The sequence below is a fragment of the Buteo buteo genome, chromosome 2, assembly GCF_964188355.1.
Source record: "Buteo buteo chromosome 2, bButBut1.hap1.1, whole genome shotgun sequence".
Lineage (NCBI taxonomy): Eukaryota > Metazoa > Chordata > Aves > Accipitriformes > Accipitridae > Buteo > Buteo buteo.
The window spans coordinates 61,406,380-61,431,574 of record NC_134172.1 but is presented as its reverse complement, the minus strand read 5'-3'; the positions used below and the strand labels follow the sequence as shown (position 1 = coordinate 61,431,574).

Sequence of the window (25,195 nt, the reverse complement as noted above, 5' to 3'; positions counted from 1 at the left end):
CAGCTGCCATAATAGGCATTTCAAATCAGGTATCCTAGGGAATTAATAACTGATTGTGTGCACAAGGTGTAATGTCATCTTCTGGAGTTAAGATTATACTGAACTTTTGAATCCACTGAGAGCTGGAGGTAGAGCAGTTACTTCCCTCCCCCTATCCAGTAAAACAACAATGTAAGTCCCTATGATTAAAAAAAAATAATATAGAAAAGATTAAAAAATAATGTCCAATAAAAAAGGAAACTTAATATAAAGGACGACTGTGGCACCTTCTGTTTTTTCATTATCTGCAATTTTAAGTTAGGAAGGATGAGCTGATGAGTGACTTGCTATCTTAACTACATGGAGATATGGCTCATTTCACAGTCAAATCTAGATACACAGCCTGAAATATTACTAGTAATAACTAAAAATATAAGAGGTTATCATCATAAGTCTGCTAAGTAATGCTTTGACCAAGGACATAAAAAAATGGGGCAAAGTATTTTTATACTGATACCCTGTAAGCCTACACTACTTGGCAAATACAAAGTTTTCTTACTTTGCAAAGACTAATCTGGTATGGATGCCTCCCAAAAATCACTGCTAAGAAAACAGCCCGTATTATGGGGGGATAAAATTTTAAAGGAACTTCTCTATAATTCTCAATGATTGATAGAGTACTTTGTTAGGTGTCAGTAATTTTGAATAATAGTAAGAACTGTTCTCACACTTACAGACATATTAAAAATACTCTGCAAAAGTTCAGATGACCATAACATCATAAAAATGGTAAGACAATGAACAAAAACGAGCTGTAATACTATTGACAGTGTGAATTTTGATTATCACACAATTTCTTTTTTTCTACTTTGTTGGTAAACCTGCCTTAGACTAGACTAGGTTCCAAACCTATAAACTTTTGATACAGAGGAGACACAAGGGTGGGCTGGCAAGGAGAGGGAACTATTAATGTTACTTCTGAACAAGGAAAATGCAAATCAAAGTGATAAAATGGATAGTATTCAATTACTTGTAAAGTTTATTTCTAGTCTATGGTGACAGCTTCCAGGTAAAAGAGTATAAACCAAGAATAAATTACATTTATTTTGGGAACTGCAGATGCCCAATTCCAAGGTCTGAGACTAGCTATCACATATACTTACTTATGGACATGTACCAAAAAAGGGCAGGGCATGGTATCAGGGATAGCTGTGAAATTTGATACCCTGGCAAGCTACAGAAAATTGGTTTCAGCGTTCTTGGTGGCAGAAAGTAAGTTTGGTGAAATTATAAAGAAAAGGGGCACAATCCTTAATTTACATCTTATTTTCCACTCCCTTTTTCTTTTTGCTGTTATTACAGAACATTACTTTCAACTGCTTACTAGATCTAGAAAACAAACCTTACCAAAAAGCTTTTGAAAAGCATGCAAGGTTCTTCATGTAACTTCTGCTATTTACAATATATGAGTTTCAGTAAGTGGGGGAGCTGTAACAAAAACCACAGAATGAGAGTGTGTGTGTATCTTTTTCTGTCACCTGTATATAATCCTATGTAGCTACATGTGCTTATATGCTCATATATATATAAAGCAAGATTGGCTTTAATTCAGACAATATGAATTTTGGTCCATGAGTACAATAGAGGTTTCTCTTAGCAGCCCCAGCTGTAGTAGGCTTATCTTTTAGACAAGAACATTAAAAGCTACCGGACGTGAGTGTAGTCACATCAGTCACTCCATTATGTTCAGCTAGTCAGGAGAACTGCACTAGTGATCATGCAGTTCGCTAGAATAACCTGAGCTCAGGACAGATATTTATCAATTTATAATTACCAAACCCAAAACCATAATACATTTTATATTAATATGATTTAAACTCAAATATGGTAAGAAATCCCTAGTAACTAGTAATTACTAAATTACTCTTCTGGTAGTTTTGCCAAGAAATAGCCTTAGGACTACTTATGTAAAAAGTAAATAGGCAAATGTTATTATGGAAATGAAACATCAGAACATTGAGTATCTTCACAGTTGCTTGATAACATGCTGCAAAACTAGATACCCAGCACAGGTTATAAGAAATAAGTGGAAGTGGCTTCCATACCTAAGCTATTTTAAGAAATGGAATAGGATGCATACTAAAAATAATTTTTCCTATTTTATTTTGTTTAATTATTTACATCTTTTTACACTTAATGTGCTGGATTCTGATATTTAGTCTGGAAAAAAACCCATATTAAAAAATCTGGAGAGAGCGCTTTCACAGAAAATATGACAACAGCGTTTCCTCTTGTGCTTTTAAAGGAGAGTACCTGTGCGTTGAGCTTAGGGCACTCCTGATTCTTCTGTCCTTGATTTTGTCCTACTGCAACAGCATAGGTGGCAAGCAGAGTCCAGAGATGCAGGGCTTGCATACAGGCTGCCAACAAAAACCAACCAAATCCTTTTAAGAATTGGTCTGCTATATTATGTGATCTTTGCTATTCCTGCTGTATAGAAATAAAAGCAGACATGCATGGTACATAGCTATATCACTCTGAAAATACCCACACTTAAGACTACTCTGATTCATATTTAAAACTAGAGGAATATTTAAGTTGAATTAAGCTATTCAGTAAAAACTGGTAAATATGTTTATTCCTTCAGTGCTGTTGCCAATTCTGCGCTATCAAATTTTTATTTGAAAAATACAGTTTGTCACAATAAACAACTGTAAGTAATGCCTCAGCTCATAACCTTGGCTTAAAAATGCAGGCAGAAGACAGTCAGTAATGTTGACAGAAGCTGTGCGCACTTACCAGAGGGTTTTGCAGGAGCAGCTGCAGAATCAAAAGAAAATTCCTCTTGCTTGAGAAACACTAATATAGCAGCACAAGGTGCAGTTGAGGGCGTTTCCAAATACAGCCTGACTAATCCCCGTGCAAAACCCCAGGGTCCTGTGACGCACGTCAGCAATGCACAGCAGTTTGTTATGCTCAGCAGTACAGCCTGACAGGCTTACAGATGATCAGCTGGTGTACCAACAACAAAACCTTTGACCTTCACTGAATGAACAGCTTTCATGGATGCAGCAGGCAAATTTAGGCTGCTCTAAGAGAGGAAGGCAGTTGTTTTTCAAAGCAGAAGTTTACTACTTTGTTACTTTTTAACCCTTTTACAAAAACTTTCCAAATATTTTAGGATTTCCTGTTGCAGAGTGCCACAGATTTCCTACAGCTCATTGACACAGTCTCATTAACATATACAAGGGAGCACACATTTATTTGTGTAGAAACAGCAAAGTAATTAATTAATTTTTTACTTTATATATGTGATACTGAAACAGGAAATCAAGGAGGCTTGTTTGTCAGGATTTTTGAGAGACAAGGCAACTCAATGTGCTTTCAGAAGTTTGTCATTAGGCATGTTGCCTGATCAAAGACAGTAACTAGATGACACAGAAAACGTATTAAAAGGAATCTTTTTTACTGTGAGAGGATGAAGGAAGTATTGTCTAGTCATATTTACACTTTGAAGTCGTGTAAATGCTTGGAAATGTCACGTGAAGTTAACTCTTGCTATAGCAACAGTGCAAGCTTCCCTATACTATCCCATAATTGATGTTCAACCTTAGGTTTATGATCCCTATTTCAGGCTGCCAGAACCAACCACAAACATCAGGCCAATTCATATGTGGCCACGAGTGTGACCAGTGCAATCGTCAGAATTGAAGCAAGGGCAGGTTAGTAGTGTAGCACCTACAAACCCCCTAGTGCTATAAAAAAATTGACCACACTACCAGGACTCTAGAAATCCATCAGTTATGAAAATTTCCTTTTAAGGAGGATGTTCTGTTTTTCTACATTTAAAAAAATGAATAGATTTTTTCTGAATGGTACAGTGCATCCATATGTTTTGTGTCTGCATTTCAACTGTAGGCCAGTATGTACTCTGTTAGGATTCCTCAGACTCTGACCTACACATAGTACTTTGTGCTCTGTGTGTATTGACCGAATGAAACAACTAGCGAATACTGCAGCTGCTACAAAACATGCAACTTTCATCAACACTCATCCTCTTAGAATTGGACAAGATCCCCCCAAATGTACATGTTAAGGTCTGCTGTATCCTGAAGCAGCAAAACAGTTTGAAAGGTATGTTAAAAATATAACATAATCCCTGCAAAGACTATATACAGTAAATTGAACTTACTTGGCATTGGTATTTGCCAGGATTCATAGCTCCCATTAATCTACTTGTTATAAAATTTGTACACTGTTGTAATAGGTAAAGTACAGGGAATATTACCTTTTATAGTATTTTAATATAGTTAGCATGTTTTTGGTTAGTAATATCTCCATAATCATGTTTGGGAAAGGTATACATAATGCAGTATCTTGAATAAATATGAATTATTTGCACAACAAAAATGTGTAGCTTATGTCAGTGCTGGATTTCCAATTTTAAAAAGTCTTATGAACAGTGAAGTAAAATATGCTTGCTAGATGGATCATGTAGTTCAGGTAAAGGCATCACTTTATACATTCAATTTGCAAAGTCTTTGAGCTTTTATATATTTCAAAGGTGACTGGTACTGATATAAATAAATGAGTCTTGTGAACCTTATAGGTGAGACTGGGATGTGGTGGGGATGGCCTGTTGATATTCTGGTACTTCTCAGATGTGATTCAGTGAGAAAATTAATTCTAATGCTATCAAGAATTTAAAGAAAGTTAGCTTGCTCTTTATGAAAGTTAGGGAAACAAAAAAAAAAAGTGTGGTTTTTTTTTTCTTCAAATTACACATGATTTAAGATTGAAGAAAAGAGTTGCAGAAATGAAGTCCAACTTCTTTTACAGACTAATTTTTGGTATGCCAGACTAGAAAGCATTTTAAATGAACGATTACAGTGTTAGTGAAAGAGCAAATGATGTGAACAAAATTTCTGTAAACATTAATACAGCCAACACCTAATTCTTAGAAAACCATCTACTGTATCTCTAACAACAATGTACTTTCACTTTAATGAAAACACAGTATATGAAACTCCTCATCTACAAAACAAGGAAGACTGCCTTTGCAATTCTAAGAAACCTTTGTGTCAAACACTTTAATTACAATAGCTACTACCGACCATGTTCTGTTACTGTTTCTGGTAAAAGATTAATTAAAATTACCATTTCTTTTTTAAAGAGAGAGAAACAAAGTCCAGCATGACATCTCTACTCTCACAATACTGAAGGTCATTTAAATATATTTTAAGAACCATGAACTAAAGAGCTATAGCTATTTCTAAAGATAGGTTCTATTTTAACCTTTTCTCTTTGGCTGAGGGCCATATCTCAACTGTACAATATTCTATGCAGAAAAAGAGAGAGAGAGAAAAAACCCCACCACCACTTAAAACATTAGATGAATTGCCATTCATTTAAGACTAGGAAAAGGTTCAACTTTATATGGTGATGTGTTAGGTGAACTTGGTTTGTAGAGATTCAGGATGCTCTCAAAGAGTATGAAGCACTGGAAGTTTTAGTTTGAAGCAAAGAAAAACTGGTTCTACCGGTCCTTACGCACCTCTGCCCTAAGTTGCACCTATTTGTGGAAAGAAACGAACACAGCACAGATAAGTTATGTCAGCAAGTAAGCTGAACTTTTTTTTTAATTTAAGCAAAAGTTGAATACTTCAACTAAACTGATATCAGCTTTTAAAGATCAAGAAAGAAGTCATATTTAAGAGCCATTTCTGTTCATTAGAATTAGAATATTGCTACAAAAATTAGAGGTGAGTGAATCCTGTCTACAGTATAAACATTAGCTAGTGGCTTTTCATGAGCTTACTACCTTTTATTCTTGTTTAGTGAGCCTACTACAACTGAACAACTCTGAATATATCCCCAAATATTTAGCATATTGCCCAACTTTACTTGAGCAATACCTTGTTTTATTGCAGGCATCAATTTTAAACATTAAGGAACTGCATTTGTTTTCTAATTTTGCTTTTGTAATAAGTCTACTTACTATATATTTTCCTAAGCAGACTACTCGATAGAATCTCCACAAGACAGGGAAAGCTAACTGAACCTCAGCACTCAAGTACCAAAACCAAGCAGAAGAAAGGAACCAACATAAAATAATTTAATTCAAACATGATTTTTATTCATACCCTAGTGAACTGAGTTGAGCAGCACACTGGTTCCAGCAATAGCTTCTTATATTTGTAAGTGACAATTACAAGGAAAATAAGATAAATGTTCAGTTTGATGAAGCTGGGGTAAACAAAGATTTAGAAGGATGCCTTGCAGGAATTTTGGATACCACTTATTTTTCCAGTACAGGTCTGGTGTAAAAAAATGCTAGCTGTATTTAAGGCTGGTATGATGCAATACAGAAATATTTTTTATATATGAAAGCACGTGTGTATTATAGGGATCACTCATGAGGAATGTAAGAGATTCTTTGAACAGAAAGAGCTTGAACAGCACTTGCTATGGAAAAGTGTTAAGAAGATATTAAAGACTGAATTCATTAAACTGTGATAAATCCAGAGAAGACACATGCCAAGAAGGTGAGGGTCTTAAGCTGAAAAATTTTAAGACTCACCAGCACCATTTTATTGTCTACTCAGCTATATTTTAAAAAGGCAAAAATAAATGCATGCACAGAACCAATTAGAGAAGGTAAGCACTGTATCACAAGGCATATTTAGCAACTTTATTTTATAAGGATTTTCTAGATCTGATCAGAGATCAGTCTTTCTTTACAACACAAGATAAAACTGGTCATTATCTATAGTCTGATCATTTATGGCTGTATTAAACACGTAAGTGCTAACGCATACACTCAAATGTATAAAGAACAGCTAAACTTCTTAAGTATTTATTCTTGTTGTGTTTAATACAACAATCACTATGAAGTTGTACTCACAAAAAAATGCTATCTCAATAAAACGACTGTCATTCATTAAAAAAATAAGGCTACATAAAGACACATTGTAATCCAGCAAGATAAGAGCATGCTTTAAGCATGGCGTAGACAATCAGTTTCATTAGGACTAAGCAAAGGTTTTAAGCAGTGTCCACAAGAACAATGATTAGCTTATGTTAAGGTCATGTAGTGAGACAAATTATTCTGGTTTAATGATCTCTCAAGGTGGTTACTCTATGAAAGTCTATGAGGTCAGAATTTGAAGGTTTTTTTTGCGTGTGGTTTTGTTTGTTTTTTTTAAAGCAGTTTCTGCAGTTCTGTAAATCTAAAATGAATAGAGTTTTTAGCATCAATTTGAAACACGTAGGAAACCATGACTTGCAACTCTATAAGGAAATGATTGTTCAGATGAGAGAATAAAAGATATTGTAGCATCATTGTCCCTTATGCATCTTCCTCTTGTGTTTACAAAACCACTCTAAAAGCAGAGATCTCTGCTGGTGGTAAATCAACAGACATCTTGAATCTTACAGGAAAGTAGGAGTGAAGGCAAGCCAAATGCATTGCTGACTTGGTATCTTGAAGTCCAGGTAATAGAACATAGGGCTAAGAGGTTTTGATGGACTTGCACATTAATCAAAGACATATTTCTCAAACATCAGTGAGTATCTGGAAAGGACCAAGTGCTCTTTGGTCAGTAACAATGTATCTTGGAAATACTGGTCTATAAATGACATCCTGCCTGAGCCAGAATTTAATCTGTTTTTTTTTCTTAACAATTCCTCCCCTACCCTTGCCAAAAAAAGAATATAAAAATATTCTAAATGTAAGCAAGCTCAGATCAATACTAAGAAATTATTATATTATGCTTAAATTTTATGAAGGTATTGTTACCCATTACAAAACTCAGAACTGTTAACAACTGTGGCAATAGAAATTGATACTTCATGCAGTATTTCAAATCCTCTATAGAAGTCTATGAAGAACTAGTAGTAACTAGGGCCTGAATTTCCAGTATTTCATGGGATCTCCTCCTGTCAGTTATTACTCCAGGCAAAAATTTAGTCTCTTTCTGAGAGAATATATGGGGTGCAAACTGTACAGAACCAGTTCTAAAGATTCTGGAACTGAATAAATACAGCTCAGGGCAGGCATCTCTTGTCTCCGATTCTATGTTAGGGGAATCACCTCATCTCTGTGCTTTGCTCTCACTCCCTCACTTTGGAGAGAAAAAAAAAAAGTTATATATTGTTTAGTAATCAGTGAGTATCTGGAAAGGACCAAGTGCTCTTCAGTCAGTAACAATGTATCTCGGAAATACTGGTCTATAAATGACATCCTGCCTGAGCCAGAATTTAATCTGTTTTTTTTCTTAACAATTCCTCCCCTACCCTTGCCAAAAAAAGAATACAAAAATATTCTAAATGTAAGCAAGCTCAGATCAATACTAAGAAGTTATTATATTATGCTTAAATTTTATGAAGAGCTTCTAAAGCACTAGAATTGAAAGAAGAAATCAAGGTTGTGACACTCACTTGATGCAGGGCAGAAGAAAATTGAGCCTTTTTTCTTGGCCTTCATACTTATATTTCACTGGTGCCTATTATCACCAATGCTTTCTGGATAGCTCTCTTTATAAATCCTACTTAAATACTAAATGCAGTTCTGGTGTCCCTACCTTACAGGGGACAGAGCAGAACTGGAAAAGGCCCTGAGAAGGGCAGTAAGGATAAGCCATGATATGAAAAGCTTCCATACAATGAACAATTTAGCCTGGAAAACAAATAACTGGATGGCATAGAAAAGGTTAATAGGGAAAGATTCTTCACTGTCTCTTCCATTGTAAGAGGTAGAGGTCATCAACTAAAATTAACAGGAGTCACATTCAAAACAAATAAAAGGAGTCAGCTACAGGTCACACAATTAAGTAAAGTAGTAAGATGTGGAATTCCTTTCTGGTGATACTGTAAGTTTACAGAGCCTTAAAAAGGTACTGGAAAACAACATGGAAAAAGCTCATCTTAAATTACAGACACTGTCTCTGAAATACAAGCTGCTGGAGGCTGGGAAATCATTCTGGAAAAAAAAATCATGACAACTTGCCCCATTCTTCTGCTTTCCCTGGGCCTCTGCTATAGACTGCTGCTAGACAGATGATACTATCTGTATCAGGCTAGACCTTTCATGGAAGGTAAGTCTACATTCCCTGTTTGTAACATGTGGCAACAGGGAGAAACACTTGCTCTTCATGATAGTACTTCAGTTTTATTTCAAGTATCTTATTTTTTTACCCCCTGCTTCCTTTTTCCTATTGGTTCTTCTTCAGAGAGCACAGATATAGAAAATTAATTTTTGTCAAATTACAGTTTTTTAATTTGAGTGGTACTCTCATTTTCCTTTAATACTGCTATGGTAACAGGATAGATGTTGGAGTCTGGCTATCTGAAAGATCCACTTTGGTCTCATGTTACACAGAATCCAACACTTTCTGAAAGAATGCTTACAGGTGAAGTGGTTAGTACAAATAATCCTTCTTCAAAACATCTAGGCAAACAGTAAGAACATTCTAAGAACTGGCAGTATGTAGCTACTGTGGTATATTTATAAATTCTTTGTTAGCTATTAGGTGTGCAAAAGCTCACCTTGCATAATAACGTAATTTTGATGACCTATAGTATTTTTTTCCCCAAACTGTAGATTTGCATGTATACTTTTTAAAATTAAATATCCTGTATATATTTATATGCATATGCATTGAAAGAACTTGAAAAAAATTGCTTGTTTCCCTAGAAGCTTCCCATGTAACACTAACTAGAATGGAATTTGCATTAAGCCCAAGGCCTGGACTGAAGCAGTTGCTGCTGATTCTCTTCTTCTCTTATCTGCTTCTAAGAAAAAAACATCTGCTTAGATTTTTTTTCACTAAGCCTAAGAATGCTGTATCTAGATCAAATAAACTCCGACCCTTGAATAGTGGAGTTGCGGGACCCAGTTTGAAAGCAAAGTCAGCAGGACAAAGTTTAATCTACAATGCATTACCAGACACTAAAATTCTGATGGAAGAATGTAGTGCTAATATTCCAGTTAAACTTACACATTGAGACTAATGAAGTTTTTAACTGTTAAGAACTCTTTGAGTACAGACCCTTCTTTAAACGTCTTGAAAAAATAATCCATTAAGTCTAAAGATGAAATACAGCTACCACACACTCCTTTTAAAGGTAACAGGCAGCATAATAATTTGAGGCATGATGGACTGTTTTGCCCCCGTGTCTCATTGTTTTATGGGTGTTTCTGGTTGCTGGATCCATTCAAAGATGCAACTGGATGCTCCTTATTTCTTGTATCTCTCTGCATTTGCCCTCTGGAGGTGATACAGGATATGTTCAAAACCAGTTTGTAGTAATACTACCACTGCTATACTTTGTACTATACTGCTACTGCTTTGTACTAATTCCTACCCTTCAGTTTCACATACAATTTTTCCATGGTAACATGCAGACTAGATTGAGGCTTACCCATAACTGATTTACACTGCAAAGGCAGATGCAATCCAGGATAATAAGTACTGCGTTAATAACTGCTAAGTGTAAAAATTACACTTTTAGTCTGATAACTAGTAAGTTTCCAAGAAAGAGGGAAAGCTTTAAAGGAACAGGATTAATGGTACATTTCAGTGGTATTCGTTCTGTCAGCATTAAGGTGGAGTAAAACAATCTCTTAGGGAAAAACAAAAGCTCTAATAAACTTGGATTTTTTCAGTGATCCAATTTGCAAAGCAGACAAACAGTACTTTATATAAGGGTGCAGGAAGGAAGCTACAGCTAATGAGTGGGGAAACAAGTAAGAAGTACCTTTGAACAGGAATCTTTCTTGGTGGCAAAACGAGCTCAAGAAGCCCGAAATTTTATATTCAGACACTTAATGAATCTTCAGTGTCCAAGTCTGGGCCTTGCCCCACCCCTTTAAAAAATAATAATTATAAATTAAATAAATTAACTCTTTTTTTAAAGGTTGGCATATATGAAAGCAGAAGCCACATTTCCTTCTAGCAATGGGCATTATTTACATAATGTATAGAAATGTTATTAAAAATTATTTTTGTAATTATTGTCTGAGATAAGTCAGTGCAGTTCTGTATTCTTTTGTGGCATTACTGAACAAAAAGAATATAGTTACTTTTAGCATTTACACATGGTGTCTTCTTTGACCCGAATGCTGCAACCTTAAGCATATGTCCATTTGTACTGAAAAATGCCTGACCTTTTTTAACATTCAAGTAAAACACTCTATTGATACAAGGATCAATTAGAAAAATCCAGTGGACTTTTAATGAGTACTGATTTTTTTTTTTTTTTTTAAAGTCAGAAATTCCACACAAATAACCTAAGATAGAGGTGACCAACACAACAGCCACAGATTCCAACTTAATGGCACAGTGCCAGTCAAGCTGCTGCACGATTAACATAGGACTAAAAATCTGCCTACTGCAATCATCGTAAGTTCTCTGATGTTTTACAGCAGCTGACCATTGGTGATTGATTACTTTTGGGTAAGAGAAAGTGGCTGATGTCCAGCAACTAGTCAACATAACTGCTATATGAAGACCTCTGCCCAGGAAGAAATAGTCACTACAGGTCATCTGCTGCACAGTAACATGACTGTAGGAAGGCTGGGGAAAAGTTAGACTTCATGTCCTAACTTTTATTTTCCACATCCTCCATGACAGTATACTTACCCAACTCTCTTGCCCAGTCTTGTATCTCTTTACACGCTGGTTAGGAAAGGAGGCCAGGAAGAAGTCTCGTGAGCTACTCCTGCCTCTCAGTTGCACTTAGCATGTGATGGGATCAGCCAAATTTCAGTGCTGAGCATCTGGCAGGTAGCAGAGACATTGCTGCTACTCTAGGCCCTCTGCCTGCAGGAGAAGTTCAGTTGTACATGTCTGACCTGGAGTCAGGTAGTGGCTGAGAAGTGCCAGTCGTTGTAGGACAAGATTTCTTAAATGACAGGTTACTTACAAAACAGTGCATATCCATCTTCAGAGATCTACTGTGCAAAGACACAAAATTCACACTAGTGCCACCTGCTGCTCTATGCTGTCTGCTGCAGCTCAACTACCTAAAATTTAAATCTTGAAAATTAGTTACCATCTGACAAATGCACCAAATTGTAGCAATAAAATCTGTGTGCTTCTCTTCCAGTATTCTTCCTTAAACTCTCTCCAAGACTTACTCTTCACAGTAAGTGAAGAGTATACTGTAGTATACTTGCACAAAATATGCTTGCGTATGCACACATGGAGGGAAGAAAGGTGGCTGATGTCTTGAAGGCTATTAACGTGAACTGGAACTAGCCAACACAGAAAAAGATTATGTATTTTGCATTATGCAATTCATTCAAGTGAAAATAAAAGGTAAGAGGCAGCTTTTTCCAGACTTACACAAATGGTGACATTCTTACATTTACAGGTACACCTAAAATTGCTATTGAATTTACAGCTAGTATTCTCCTGCCTATAAACGTACGGATCCATACCCTGGGTCTCTTCAATGCCTATATTGATCAATTTGGGTATTTTTTATAAAAGTTGATAGTTCTTGTTAACTCAAGACTGACTGTTGAAATGCTATGCAACTTTAATTCATGATATAAACAAATTTACAATGACATGTATATTCAGACAATTAAAAAACCTTACTGCTTATATTGTTTGACAGTTAAAGGTGACATGTTTAATACTAGCAGTATTTGCTAGTGGTCTTAATTTGTAAAAAGAGTTTAATAGAACAGATGCCATTATAGCTCAACCAATAATCAAGAGTTATTGCAAAGAGGAGAAAAATCACTTGAAAATATGACTTAACACATACCAAGCATTTATGAAAAGGTAAACATATTCCCAAGCAGAATGATTCGTTGAAAGATAGCTTTTCTGTCTTGGAGAAAGACTTTATACAAAAGATAAAACAAAGCAGCAAACAAGTTCTTCTGAGCCTATACATACAATATATATTGTATCCTGACATTTACTTATATTTACTACTTGGAGCTCAATTTTCAGGTGTAGCTCATCATCATGTTTTTGATAACTGTTATAACTAGGATAAATGAGTTCTAAAGAAACTAATGCAGAATTAAAAATTTAATTGATCTTCCCATACCCATTCCTTGTAAGAATATATGTTTCAAGACATACTGAATTAAAAAAAAAAAAAGGCAGCAGCAATTTCAGAAAATTAAAACCTACTTCTGAAACAGATGGTTAAATTGTAGGATCAACTTATTGCACTAAATAAAGTAAAATATTAGTATGTCTATAATCTGTATAGTAGACTACTTTTTGATTCTTAACAGTGTTAGAAGAAAACACTCAAATTGAGTCAATTTTTCTTCTCCTAGGATCCAAATTTTTAAAATTTCCAACGGAATTATTTTACAGTGAGAATAAAAACCTATTACTAGTGTCTAAGTTATATCAACATGAACTACGCTTAAAGTGTTTTTCCTGGCCTGTGTAAACTTGCTTTACAAGCCACATTCTAGATTATTATATATTAAAATTATCTGTGCAAAAAGCCTGTGGGCAACACAACCTTGTTTTAGTAATGTTGGTGTTTATCACTGTGTCAATGTGATTTTTCTATTGAGGAGTACAGTCTAAACAAACCCCCAAGTTTTATAGAAATAGTTATATGAAAACTCCAGTACTCATATCAAATTTAACTTGGTTTTAAAATTTTAATGACATTCTAAAAAATTATTTCAATACTCTAGTCGCTAGTAATGTAAGGGGTCTCAGTAACACATCAATAGGTAGGGGCAGTATCAGGTCTCAGGAGTTCTTTCACTTTTCACTACTTAGGTTCATACCATGGCACCGTTCTCTTCGAACAGTATTATTCCCACATGGATCACATCACTGGATAGCTCTCAAGGTCACAACATTTTAAATATTATCACTGCACTACCCAGAAACTGATAATATCCTGCAGTGGTAGATAGAGCCCATGTTCCTTCCATTCCCCCTTTTATTGATTCCAGTTTGCTCAGGCTCAAATTCTTCTTTGACTTTGTAAAGGAAAAAGTATGTATGAAGGAGTTTCACATACTAGCCATTCAGATTCTTGAATATGGATGCTACATATTGCATACTCCTTTACTTTATCCTCCACTTGGAGGTCATCAATGTCTCATGCCAGAGTAACCTCACAGTAATTATAACAACTAGTTACTAGCAACAAGACAAGAATAAAGAAGTGGAGCGATATGTGATTGCTGCCAGTTGTAAAGGTCTGTATTCTTCATCTGTGGCACAAATGCTCTGATGGCCTATGAAACAAGAAGCCAGTCTCACCAGAAGTTGGCAAGTAAAAGAAAGTAATAATAGTGAATAATTCTCCCTACGCAAACCCTATGATAGTCACACTATGTTACTTTCTTTCTTAGTGAAGCAGGTAAACAGCAATAACCTCAGTTACCTTAGACATTTGCTTATTTCTCTCCAGATAAATTCTAATGCTGCCAAAATCCGTGCATTTCTTTTCCTCCCCCAACATATTAAAAAGGAAACTGGTCAGAGACATTTCACAATGGCTGGTTGAAAGGTTTCCTGTAAAATAAGAAACTGCTTTTTAAGTTGATTTTTAATTTGCTGTTGTTGAAATTTGATACTAAGTCTGTTTTTCGAGTAATTGGATCCTCTCACTTCAGGTACAGAATGGAGATCTAGACAAATGTAACTAAGCTTTTGCCCAGTTTTCCGGAAATCAAACCTGAGAGAGTAAGTCTCAGTTTAAGGTATTCTGCTATTCTGTTTTCAACCAGTTCTATTATTGTTTCTCAACCTTATAAAATAAATACAATAAAAAGCTCCAAAACTAAAGAGTGAGGAACAAGCTGCTGAAAAAAATCCAAGGTTTTAACAACTGTTTATTAAACAGACAAACAACAAAAAATACTGTTACTCCATTAAGCAGTTTTTCTTACATTAACCCCATATTTTAGTTAGCATGGGCTATTCCTTACAGATGAGTGTTTTTGAAAGACTTGGGCAACATTTTTCACTCTAGTTTGTGAACACCTGTCTTCTGCTGAGTTTCTAAAAGGCTTCAGAAAGAGTAAGCAAGAAACTGAAGTCTACATGTCAGCAGAATTGATTTGCTATATAAGGATCCACAACTTCATTGCAAACTTGTCTGAGGCCTGAAAAATCCAAAAGATTGTTACTGTAAGGTTTAATCTCTTTTTAAAGTAGCTATCAAACATTATCTAATAAGTTACTTTAAGAATCTAATTAAATATTAACCTTCTCTTTATTTAAAGTTAGCAACATTGCAGCTAATGTTTACCTTCACCTGACTGTAGGAATACTTTTACAGTTTCACAGAAATGGCAATTTGGCTGTGCAAAGTAATACAGAAGGTTTTGGGAGATAGTTGTTTCTTAACAGACTGAGTAAAACTTCATGTGACTGGCTATATATTTACTATTAGTGCCTCTGTTACTTCAGCAGTGGAGCTGAAGTAACTCTGTCTACATTTATCAGTGCCTAAGGCAAACTCCCTATTTGCAAACTTCAGATGGTCAATGAAGACACAATATTAATACTTTAATTCCAGACTTAAACCTTTGCTTCCAAAGAAGATGCAGTAATTTTATGGTGTCTTTATTCAGCTTAAATTTGTGTACCAGGCAAATTACTTTGCTAAAGAATTCATCTACTGAATTGTGAGATAGATATTTAAGAATTTCTTGATTTTTATTATTCAACAAGGAAACATGGTTACCCTTGTGTTTTCCACAATGCTTGAGAATCCTTTCCACTTTTCTTCACATTAAACATTCTTGGCATCATAATCCCTGATATTAACTTGTCTTATAGATATTCTATTTGATTGGTAAAGGTCACTGTCTTTTTAGCATTTAAACACTGCTATAAGCCAGCTTTTTACTTACATTTGGGTCTTATATTAATCTAATTTTATTTTAACTAAGAAAAAAAGTCAAAAAAGTGATTGCTGTAGTTAATTATAATGAAAGAATATTTCATTGGTGAGAATTAAAGTCATACAACTAAGGTATAAATAGGTCTGCTCCCTATTGATTTTGATGAAAGTTATATATCAAGGTAATTCTGAGTCTAATGGGGGTATAAAACCAAAGTCTAATGTTAACCAAAGTCTAATGTTCCCCAAAGAAAACTTGAACCAAAAAAATCTGCTGAAAATACAAGAACAATCCTGTAATTTTAATCTAACACCGAAGACCAGCCTGGTATAGTAAACTTGTGTATTAGAAAAAACACATTTCAATAAAGCAATATTGTTAGCACCACCCTAACTTACACTAAATTACAGACTGGAAAACAGCACCTTCTTTCCAAAGCTTGAAGGAAGGTCTCTCTCGTGATAAACTAAAACAGCTACAGTGTCTTGTAGACAACAAACGTTGAATCAAATCTATACTGGTGGATAAAACTATTTCAGGATTTCAGGAATTTCTCCAGAATGCAGCATATTCAAGTAAAACAAACACCTAAACACATTTTTGCCCATACTTGACAAACCAAACTCCTTAGTATGAAGTTTACACAACTATTTCACTTATTTCAAAGACACTTCACAGCCTGATTGCATGTGTCTGCTGAAAATACTCCTTGAGGAAGAAAGATTTGCAGCTGATGAACTAAAAATGTTTATTAGCTGAGGAAGCTGCCAACTTGAATATTGGTTGAAATGCCAGCTCTCTAAGTGAGCAGATAGTATTAACGTGTTGCATCCAATTGGTAAAATGTTTCCGTATGAGAAAGCTGACATGCTTTGAACAAGCTTTATTCTTCCCTTGCAATTTAAAGTTGAGAAAAGCTCTGATCATAAAAGCAGAATTTTTTCAAAGTATCTACTTAGGATCACAATCTCTGTCCAAGAGCATAGCTCTGAAAATGTTATCTGAAGTACATACTTAAGAAATTCACTTACCAGAAATCAATTTAAGATTGGCATAACAATTTTTTTTCCCTACCAAAGGCAAAATCTTTGCAACAAAGATAAAATTTAAAGTCTTCTCAGCCAAAACACCATTTAAACATTGTACACAAAATTAATACAAATACACCTTCAGCAATTATCAGGCACTTTCTGAACTACAGCTCAAATGGGATATTGTGAATACGAGTTGGTGAAACTATAGGACCTCCCTTTTGAGTGTTTGCATGATCAGGCTTTTAAATGTTGTTATTTTGTTGTCCACATAAGTCTGAAGTAAGTTCTAGTACTACAGTACCAGAATTTAAAAAAAAAAAAAAAGAGTAATTTATAGTCAACCAGTGTTATGCCACTGTAAGTTTTCAAATGAGTTTTGTAAAATCCTACTATAGAGTCCAGGGCCCTTTTTTAGAAACAGATCTAAAACCTCTCTAAAATGGCAATCCAAACTTTCTGCTCCATCACAAGCTGTTCTAAGTGGGCTCACAGAAACTAAAAAGCAAGACACTCCCCTCCAAATTGTTGAATGATGTAACTGAAGACTAGAAATGGCATTCAGATATTTTTTCAACAGTAAGTATGACTCTATGATTAGTAAAAACGCACAGTGGAATTCTTGTCCGTACTTACGTTATCACAAACTGTATGGCATGAATTCTACTGGCAAGTGTTGCATCACATGGTCAAGGAGTAGTTAGCTCACAATTTGCATGTGTAATTTACATGTTTCCACATGCAATTAAAAAAAAAAAAGTCTGAGCTTTTAGTAAGGTTTTGCAGGAGAGATCACAAAATATCCATTGGCTAACATCAAGTGACTTGGTGCTTTCAGTTCAGTTCTTCAGTACAGCGGTGTCCAAATCATAAACTCAAATTTTGAAGGATTTCCATGTAATCAGCATATTGTCTAAGACCTTTTACCATCCAGTTACTGCTAAGCAGATATTTAAATAATATCCTAAATAACAAGTATAACAAGGGTAGTGAGAGACAGCTCCATCTTCCTTTTACAGTAACTGTGAACAGACATTACTTCCCAGTTTCAACAGATGGCTGAACATGCGCCCCACCCCCCTTTTCTTTTAAACAAGTTACTCGCAGACTTTTAAGTTACCACCAAGACCTATAGCTTTACGCATAGGTACATATAGGCCAGGCAGGACAAGCCGGAGCAGACACTTTTAGTGCCAGTGGATCTCGCTGTGGTGGAACAGCTGCGCCTGCCTTCAGCCTCTGTCCTCGTGATGAGAAACCGGCTCAACGTCCCTCCTCCGCCCCCTCGCCTCGAGGGGTGGACACAGGACACGGACAGCCCCACACATCCGGAGAAGAGACCTATCTCATCTTCTGGTGCCAGCCAGCAGACGAACTGCCGACGGCAGGGTCTGTAAGGCACGGATGTGAAGGAGAAGGGACTCCCGTGCTTTGGGCAAAGGGCTGGTATTTGAGGGCGGCGTATGTCGGACCGCCCGCGCCCTGCCGAGGCAGAGAGGGATATCCGCCTGCCTCCACAGACGGCCGGCCGGGGTGGGAGCGGGCCCACCAGGGAGGCGCCGGCCTGAGAAGAACGAGAAGGGGCATGCGGCCGGCGTCGCCCCGCTCTCGGCCTCTTACCACGTACCATCTCGATGATCTTGGTCTTCCGACCCGTCTTCTTCTTCATGGTGAAGATGTACTGCGCCAGCACCACCCCGGCGACCAGGGCGCACACGCTGGCGCTGGCCACCGCTCCCATCTTCGCCACGGCGGTCCTGTCCATGGTAGCTCCCCGGGGCAAGCCAAGGCGCCGAGAGCCGCTGCGGGGAAGCGGGACCGCCCCCTCGTCGCTGAAGGAGGGGCGGGGATGGCGGAGTGTGTGCGTTCTCCTCAGCGCCGGCCCGAGCCGGGTCCACACCGACGGCCAGACCCGGCAAGTCGGCAACGACGGCGCCGCGCGCCGCCCGCGCCCCGCCGCCTCGGCTGCGGCTCGGGCTCCCCGCGAGACGTCACGTGCGCGTGGCCTGCAGGCGGCACCACGCGTGAGGAAAAGGGGGGGAGGAAGGGGGACGGCTGGTGGAGCAGGGCGCCGCAGAGGACGGCCTCGAAGGCGAGAGGCTTCTGCGAGGGCTTTGGAAAGAAAAGCACCAGCCTCAGGAAACACAAAGGAATGCCTCTCTTCCCAGCCCCCCCCCCCCCCCCCCCGCGAAAGAAATGAGAGAGCCCAACGATCCGTCACGCCCCTTCCCAAACTACATTTCCCAGTGCCGGCGCGAAGCGCGGCCCTCCCTGCTGGGCCGGGCGGGGCGGGGGCGGGGCTGGGCTGCTACTTAGGGCGCGGTGAGAAGAACAGTGGAGATGGCGGCGGCAAGCGGGAGGGAGCTGTAACGGTGCCGGTCTGCGTCTCTCGCTTCGCTTCGGGCGGCTGAGCCTGAGCGAGGAGCTCCCGTGAGGAAGGGGGGAGGGGGACTGCCGCCCCGGAGCAAGTCGGACCGCACCGCGCCCGGGGAGGTGCCGTCTTCCACCCAGGTAACCCCCTGCCGGTCTCTGTCTCTCTTCTCCCACTCCGGTGTCTCTGTGTGTGTGTCTGGGCGCGGCTCCTGAGGTGTAGGGCTCGGGTGGAGGTGCTGTGGGTGCTGCACAGCGGCTCTGTGAGGGGGTGTGGGGAGGGCTGTGCTGTCGCCAGCCTGCACTCGGCTGCAGCGGGTTGCCTGGCTGGCATGACAACGGTAACCGCCTAAGGTGAAAAAATAAATGTTTTTATTTGCTGGCCATTGTTTCCTTTAAGGAGGGAAGGCGCGGGCTTGCAGGCTGCGTTTGCTCCGAAGGGAAACAAGGGGTGAGCCCATCATTTTTCTTTCTTCCCGCAAAGAACCGCTGGAGCTGGTGCTGCCTGGCTGCCCCTCACCTCCCCTGCGGGCTGTGTGGGGTCTACTGTGTTCAGGTTTGTCCCACTCGTGGCAGAGCATAGGCATGGAGCTGTGAGTTTTGAACTAGGGTAATGTTATTGTCAAGCTGCCTACAAAAGGATTAGTCTCCTCTCTCCCTCCCCCCCTTCCTAAAATAACAGCAGGTAGGGAGCAGAAAAGCTGATTTGTGCCCTCTCTGACTCGGTTCTTTACTTGTGTCACTAGGGCATCTTCAAGGCGATTACTTGGTGGAGGTTTTGATGTCTGTTTATGTCTTCATTTACTTTTCTAAAAATAAGTTATCTTGCAGAAGACTTGCATCAGAATCTTTTTTCCTGATACACCTTGGTAAGAGAGAAAACCTCAGTTCTGTGACTTTGAAAACTTATATTACTTTCTTAATGCTTGTTACAGAAGACTTTTAACAATTTTTAAAAAGCTGTTATATTTTGCTTGTTCTTCATGTAACTAGCAGTGTCTATCACAACTAATTTGTAAACTAATGGCAAGAAGTTTCCTAAGGTTGTTTTATGAACTACATAACCATAAACCCAAGATACCTGAAAAAATCACCACTTATTCATCTCACACTGGAGCAATGTGAAGCTAAGAGATGTAATATACTTAATGAAAGTTGTTGCTAATGGAGAAAAAGTTGTTTGTAGAAACATTTGTGTATATATTAGTATACACTTTAACAATGATTTGTTTCCTTTTCAGTGAAGAAGAATGTCGTTGTTTAAAGCTAGAGACTGGTGGTCCACCATACTTGGAGAAAAGGAAGAATTTGACCAAGGCTGTCTTTGTGTTGCTGATGTTGATAATAGTGGCAGTGGACAAGGTAAATTCAGAATGTCATGGTTGCTGGCTTTTAAGCTATACAGCTGCAAGTTTAATTGGCAAATGCATGCTGAAAGCTTGTTAGCCAGACTGGTTGGCTAGGTATTTTAAAGTCTGCTATCTTTTATGTGTCCCTGTAGGCTTAAGACAAATTCAATGCTATTTGTCTTTGTATATTTGTAGGTTTCTAAACATCTAAATTCTCCCTTGTGTTCAATAGTAGTTTTTCTCATGCCTTATTCCTCAATGGTAGATATCTTTAAAATACAATATTTTGTTAGTCATGGGAGCAAACACATGTTGTAAGTAGTTTAAAAAAACTTAAGGAAAAAAAGGAAGGTGAGAGCTAAGAATTTAGAAAAACAGATAACCTTTTCTGCCTGGAAGATAAGGGTCCATTGAAATAAGTGACTCTGCTTGAATAAACTCTTCTTTTCTGTGTAGTCATTAATAATTTGGAATGATCTTTGCTGTCAGGGAGTGTTCTTCTATGTGTATGTTTTTTAAAAATAATAAATATTTGGGATCTTTCTCTGATACACTCATGCTCATCTTAGAGCTTTGTTTTTGCTCAGTAGAGGTACTTGAGTTTGATTTCACCATTGCCATATACTTTAAAAATTATTTTTATTTTAGTTTGTCCCTTTTTTCAGGAGGATTTATACAAAGTTGAGCTGTTACTGGTTTGGTGTACAACCTTTTTCAGTAGAAATTCATAGAATCATGGAATCACTTGGGTTGGAAAAGACCTTTACGATCAAGTCCAGCTACAAACCTAACACTGCCAAGTCCACTACTAAACCATATCCTTAAGTGCCACATCTACATGACTTTTAAATACCTCCAGGACTTGTGACTCAACCGCTTTCTTGGTTCCAATGCTTGACAACCCTTTAAGTGAAGAAATTTTTCCTAATATCCAATCTAAACCTCCTCTAGTGCAACTTGAGTTAATTTCCTCTTGTCCTATTGCTTGTTACTTGGGAGAAGACCGACACCCACCTTGCTACAACCTCCTTTCAAGTGGTTGTAGAGAGTTATAAGGTCTCCCCTTAGCCTCCTTTTCTTCACGCTAAACAACCCCAGTTCCCTTGGCCACTCCTTGTAAGAATCGTGCTCTAGACCCTTCATTAGCTTCATTGCCCCTTTTTTGGAAGTGCTGCAGCACCTCAGTATCTTTTGTAGTGAGGGGCCCAAAACTGAACACTGTATTTGAGGTGCAGCCTCACCAGGGCTGAGTACAGGGGCATGATCGCTGCCCTAGTCCTGCTGGCCACACTGTTTCTGATACAAGCCAGGATGCTATTGGCCTTCTTGGCCACCTGGGTGCATTGCTGGCTCATATTCAGCTGGCTGTTGACCAACACCCTCAGGTCCTTTTCCACTGGGCAGCTTTCCAGCCATTCTTCCCCAAGCCTGTGGTGTTGCATGGGGTTGTTGTGACTCAAGTGTGGGACCCAGCACTTAGCCTTGTTGAACCTCATACAGTTGGCCTCAGCCCATTGATCCAGCCTGTCCAGATCCCTCTGTAGAGCCTTCCTTCCGTCAAGCAGATCAACACTCTCACCCAGCTTGGTGTTGTCTGCAAACTTACTGAGGGTGCACTCGATCCCCTTGTCCAGATGACTGATAAAGATATTAAACAGAACTGGCCCCAATACTGAGCCCTGAGGAGCACCACTTGTGACTTGCTGCCAGCTGGATTTAACTGCATTCACCACTGCTTTTTGGGCCTGGCTGTGCAGCCAGTTTTTAACCGAGCAAAGAGTGTGCCCATCCAAGCCATGAGCAGCCAGTTTCTCCAGGAGAATGCTGTGGGAAATGGTGTCAAAGGCTTTACTAAAGTCCAGATAAACAACATCCACAGCCTTTCCCTCATCCACTAAGCAGGTCACCTTGTCATAGAAGGAGATCAGGTTAGTCAAGCAGGACCTACCTTTCATAAAGCCATGGTGACTGAGCCTGATCACCTGGTTGTTGTGTACATGCCATGTGATGGCATGCAAGATGATCTGCTCCATAACCTTCCATAACCAAGGTCGGACTGACAGGCCTGTAGTTGCCCAGATCTTCCTTCTGGCCCTTCTTGTAGATAGGTGTCACATCTGCTAACCTCCAGTCAATTGGGACTTCCCCAGTTAGCCAGGACTGCTGATAAATGATGGAAAGTTGCTTGGTGAGCACTTCTGCCAGCTCCCTCAGTACCCTTGGGTGGATCCTATCTGGCCCCATAGGCTTGTGTGTGTCTAAGTGGTGTAGCAGGTTGCTAATGATTTCCCCTCAGATTATGGGGGCTTCATTCTGCTCCCTGTTTCTGTCTTCCAGCTCAGGGAGCTGGGTACCCTGAGAACAACTGGTCTTTAACTACTAAAGACTGAGGCAAAGATGGCATTAAGTACCTTAGCCTTTTCCGCATCCTTTGTCACTATGTTTCCTCCCACATCCAATAAAGGATGGAGATTCTCCTTAGCCCTCCTTTTGTTGCTAATGTATTTATGGAAACGTTTTTCATTGTCTTTTATGGCAGTAGCCAGATTGAGTTCTAGTTGGGCTTTGGCCCTTCTAAGTTTCTCCCTGCATAACCTCATGACATCCTTGTAGTCCTCCTGAGTGGACTGCCCATTCTTCCAAAGGTCATAAACTCTCCTTTTTCTCCTGGGTTCCAGTCAAAGCTCTCTGTTCAGCCAGGCTGGTCATCTTCCCTGCTGGCTCGTCTTTTGGCACATGGGGACGGCCTGCACCTGTGCCTTTAAGATTTCCTTCTTGAAGAATGTCCAGCCTTCTTGGACTCCTTTACCTTTCAGGACTGCCTCCTGAGGGACTCTGTCAACCAGGCCCCTAAACAGGACAAATTCTGCCCTTTAGAAGTCCAGGGTAGCAGTTCTGCTAACTCTGCTCTTTACTTCTCTAAGAATCGAAAACACTATCATTTCATGATTGCTATGCCCAAGACAGCCTCCAACCATCACACCACCCGTAAGTCCTTCCCTGTTCACAAACAACAGGTCCAGTAGTGCGCCTTGCTTGGTTGGCTCCCTCACCAGCTGTGTGAGGAAGTTATCTTCCACACACTCCCAGCAGACATCTGGTAAGCTGAAGCCCCCCATGAGAACAAGGGCTAGCAATCGTGAGACTTCTCCCAGCTACGTATAGAATATCTCATCTATCTCTTCATCCAGGTTGGGTGGTCTATGACAGACTTCCACCCTGATATCTGCCTTGTTGGCCTTTCCCCTGATTCTTGCCCATAAACACTCGACCCTTTCATCACCATCATCAAGCTCTAGATAATGAAAACACTCCCTAACATACAGGGCTACCCCACCACCTCTCCTTCCTTGCCTATCCCTTCTGAAGAGTTTATAGCCATCCATTGCAGCACTCCAGTTGTGTGAGTCACCTCACCATGTTTCCGTGATGGCAGCTGTATTACAGTTTTCCTGCTGCACAATAGCTTCCAGGTCCTCCTGTTTGTTGCCCATGTTGCATGCATGGCATGGCATTGGCCACCTTTTTTGGGGGAGAAGTCCTAGTTCCTATGTGACTGTTCTCAGGTGCTTCCATGGTTTCTAACACGTTTTAACCCTTGTGTCTTTGCCGCCACATGGATCTCTATCCCCTACCTCCACTAAGACAGCAGACCAAAGGACCTTGCTAGCACACTGTCCCCTCAAACATTGGAGACATGTCCCCAGGCTTATCTCTAGCGAGCCTAGTTTTATCTCTTTCCCCCTTCACATCTACTTTAAAGCTCTTTCAGTGAGCCCTGCTAACTCCTGTGCAAAGATCCTTTTCCCCCTTTGGGACAAGTGTAGCCCATCTGTTGCCTGCAGACTTGGTGTTGTGTAGACTGACCTGTGATCAAAAACCCCAAAACTCTGCCAGAGTTCTGAATAGTCTTTTCCTAGTGGAAAAAAATGCAACTGATATAAAAGCATGACTTAAACAGTGTCGTGGGAGTGGTAGTCTGCTGTTTTATTTACTTTCTCAACATTATATTTTCTTTTTGTTTTTAGACCAGGCTCTTTTTCTTCCAGAGTTCAGGACCAAATGTGAATCAGCTAGTTGCAATTGCCTAACCACAGGTCAAAATGTCCTCATTTAAGTATTTTTAAGGAATTAATAACTAAAATGGATTTAGTTTACTGCTGATGGAATACTTGTTACTCAACTGAGGATAAGATGAGAGTGGGGACGGCGGTCAGTATTCGCTGAATGACGGACTTGGGTGTGGAATTTTTTTTGTGACTGAAGAAGAGAGGAAGCAAGCAGCTATTCTGAGCTTTTGATGTGGGGTCCTGTGGAACTATGCCAAGCCTTTAGAGCCTGGTGGACTTTGTTTAGGATACTTGTATGTTGTCCTGACTTGTGGACAAGTTTTATTGGTTTTGATTTTGATCTGCATTGATACGAGGACCTACATCTAGAGGAAATAAGTAATGGCAACCAACTCTAGTTGTTGGTAGTTATCATGGGAGGCACCTTGTTGGGATTTTTTCATTAATAATTTTTTGTTATTCACTAACAACCAAATAACTACTTGCTTAAAATACTGATTCCAGAATAAATCTGATGTAACTATTGCATTCCCCTTTGAGGTA

The 25,195-nt window shown here is 39.1% G+C and overlaps 2 protein-coding genes across 11 annotated transcripts in view; one reads left to right on the top strand and one right to left on the bottom strand.

Annotated features, from left to right (window-relative positions):
• NT5C3A (5'-nucleotidase, cytosolic IIIA) overlaps nt 1–18,840 on the bottom strand; it is a 28,968-nt gene extending 10,128 nt beyond the window's left edge. The window contains exons 1-2 of one of the 5 annotated variants that reach the window (XM_075057085.1): nt 18,517–18,840; nt 2,293–2,399 (exon numbers count right to left, since the gene is read on the bottom strand). In XM_075057085.1, the coding sequence (XP_074913186.1) occupies nt 2,293–2,399; nt 18,517–18,628 (219 nt within the window). In that variant the 5' untranslated portion in view covers nt 18,629–18,840. Of the gene's footprint in view, nt 1–2,292; nt 2,400–2,778; nt 2,904–18,490 lie in introns of those variants that run through there. The other 4 variants (XM_075057069.1, XM_075057061.1, XM_075057053.1 and 1 more) reach the window with 4 other exon arrangements.
• Nucleotides 18,841–19,159: 319 nt separating this feature from the next.
• BBS9 (Bardet-Biedl syndrome 9) overlaps nt 19,160–25,195 on the top strand; it is a 313,906-nt gene continuing 307,870 nt past the window's right edge. For 3 of the 6 annotated variants that reach the window (XM_075057134.1, XM_075057095.1, XM_075057127.1), the window contains exons 1-2: nt 19,177–19,374; nt 20,475–20,595. In XM_075057134.1, coding sequence (XP_074913235.1) covers nt 20,484–20,595 — 112 coding nt within the window. In that variant the 5' untranslated portion in view covers nt 19,177–19,374; nt 20,475–20,483. Of the gene's footprint in view, nt 19,375–19,633; nt 19,790–19,979; nt 20,103–20,474; nt 20,596–25,195 lie in introns of all 6 variants that reach the window. The other 3 variants (XM_075057110.1, XM_075057101.1, XM_075057118.1) reach the window with 3 other exon arrangements.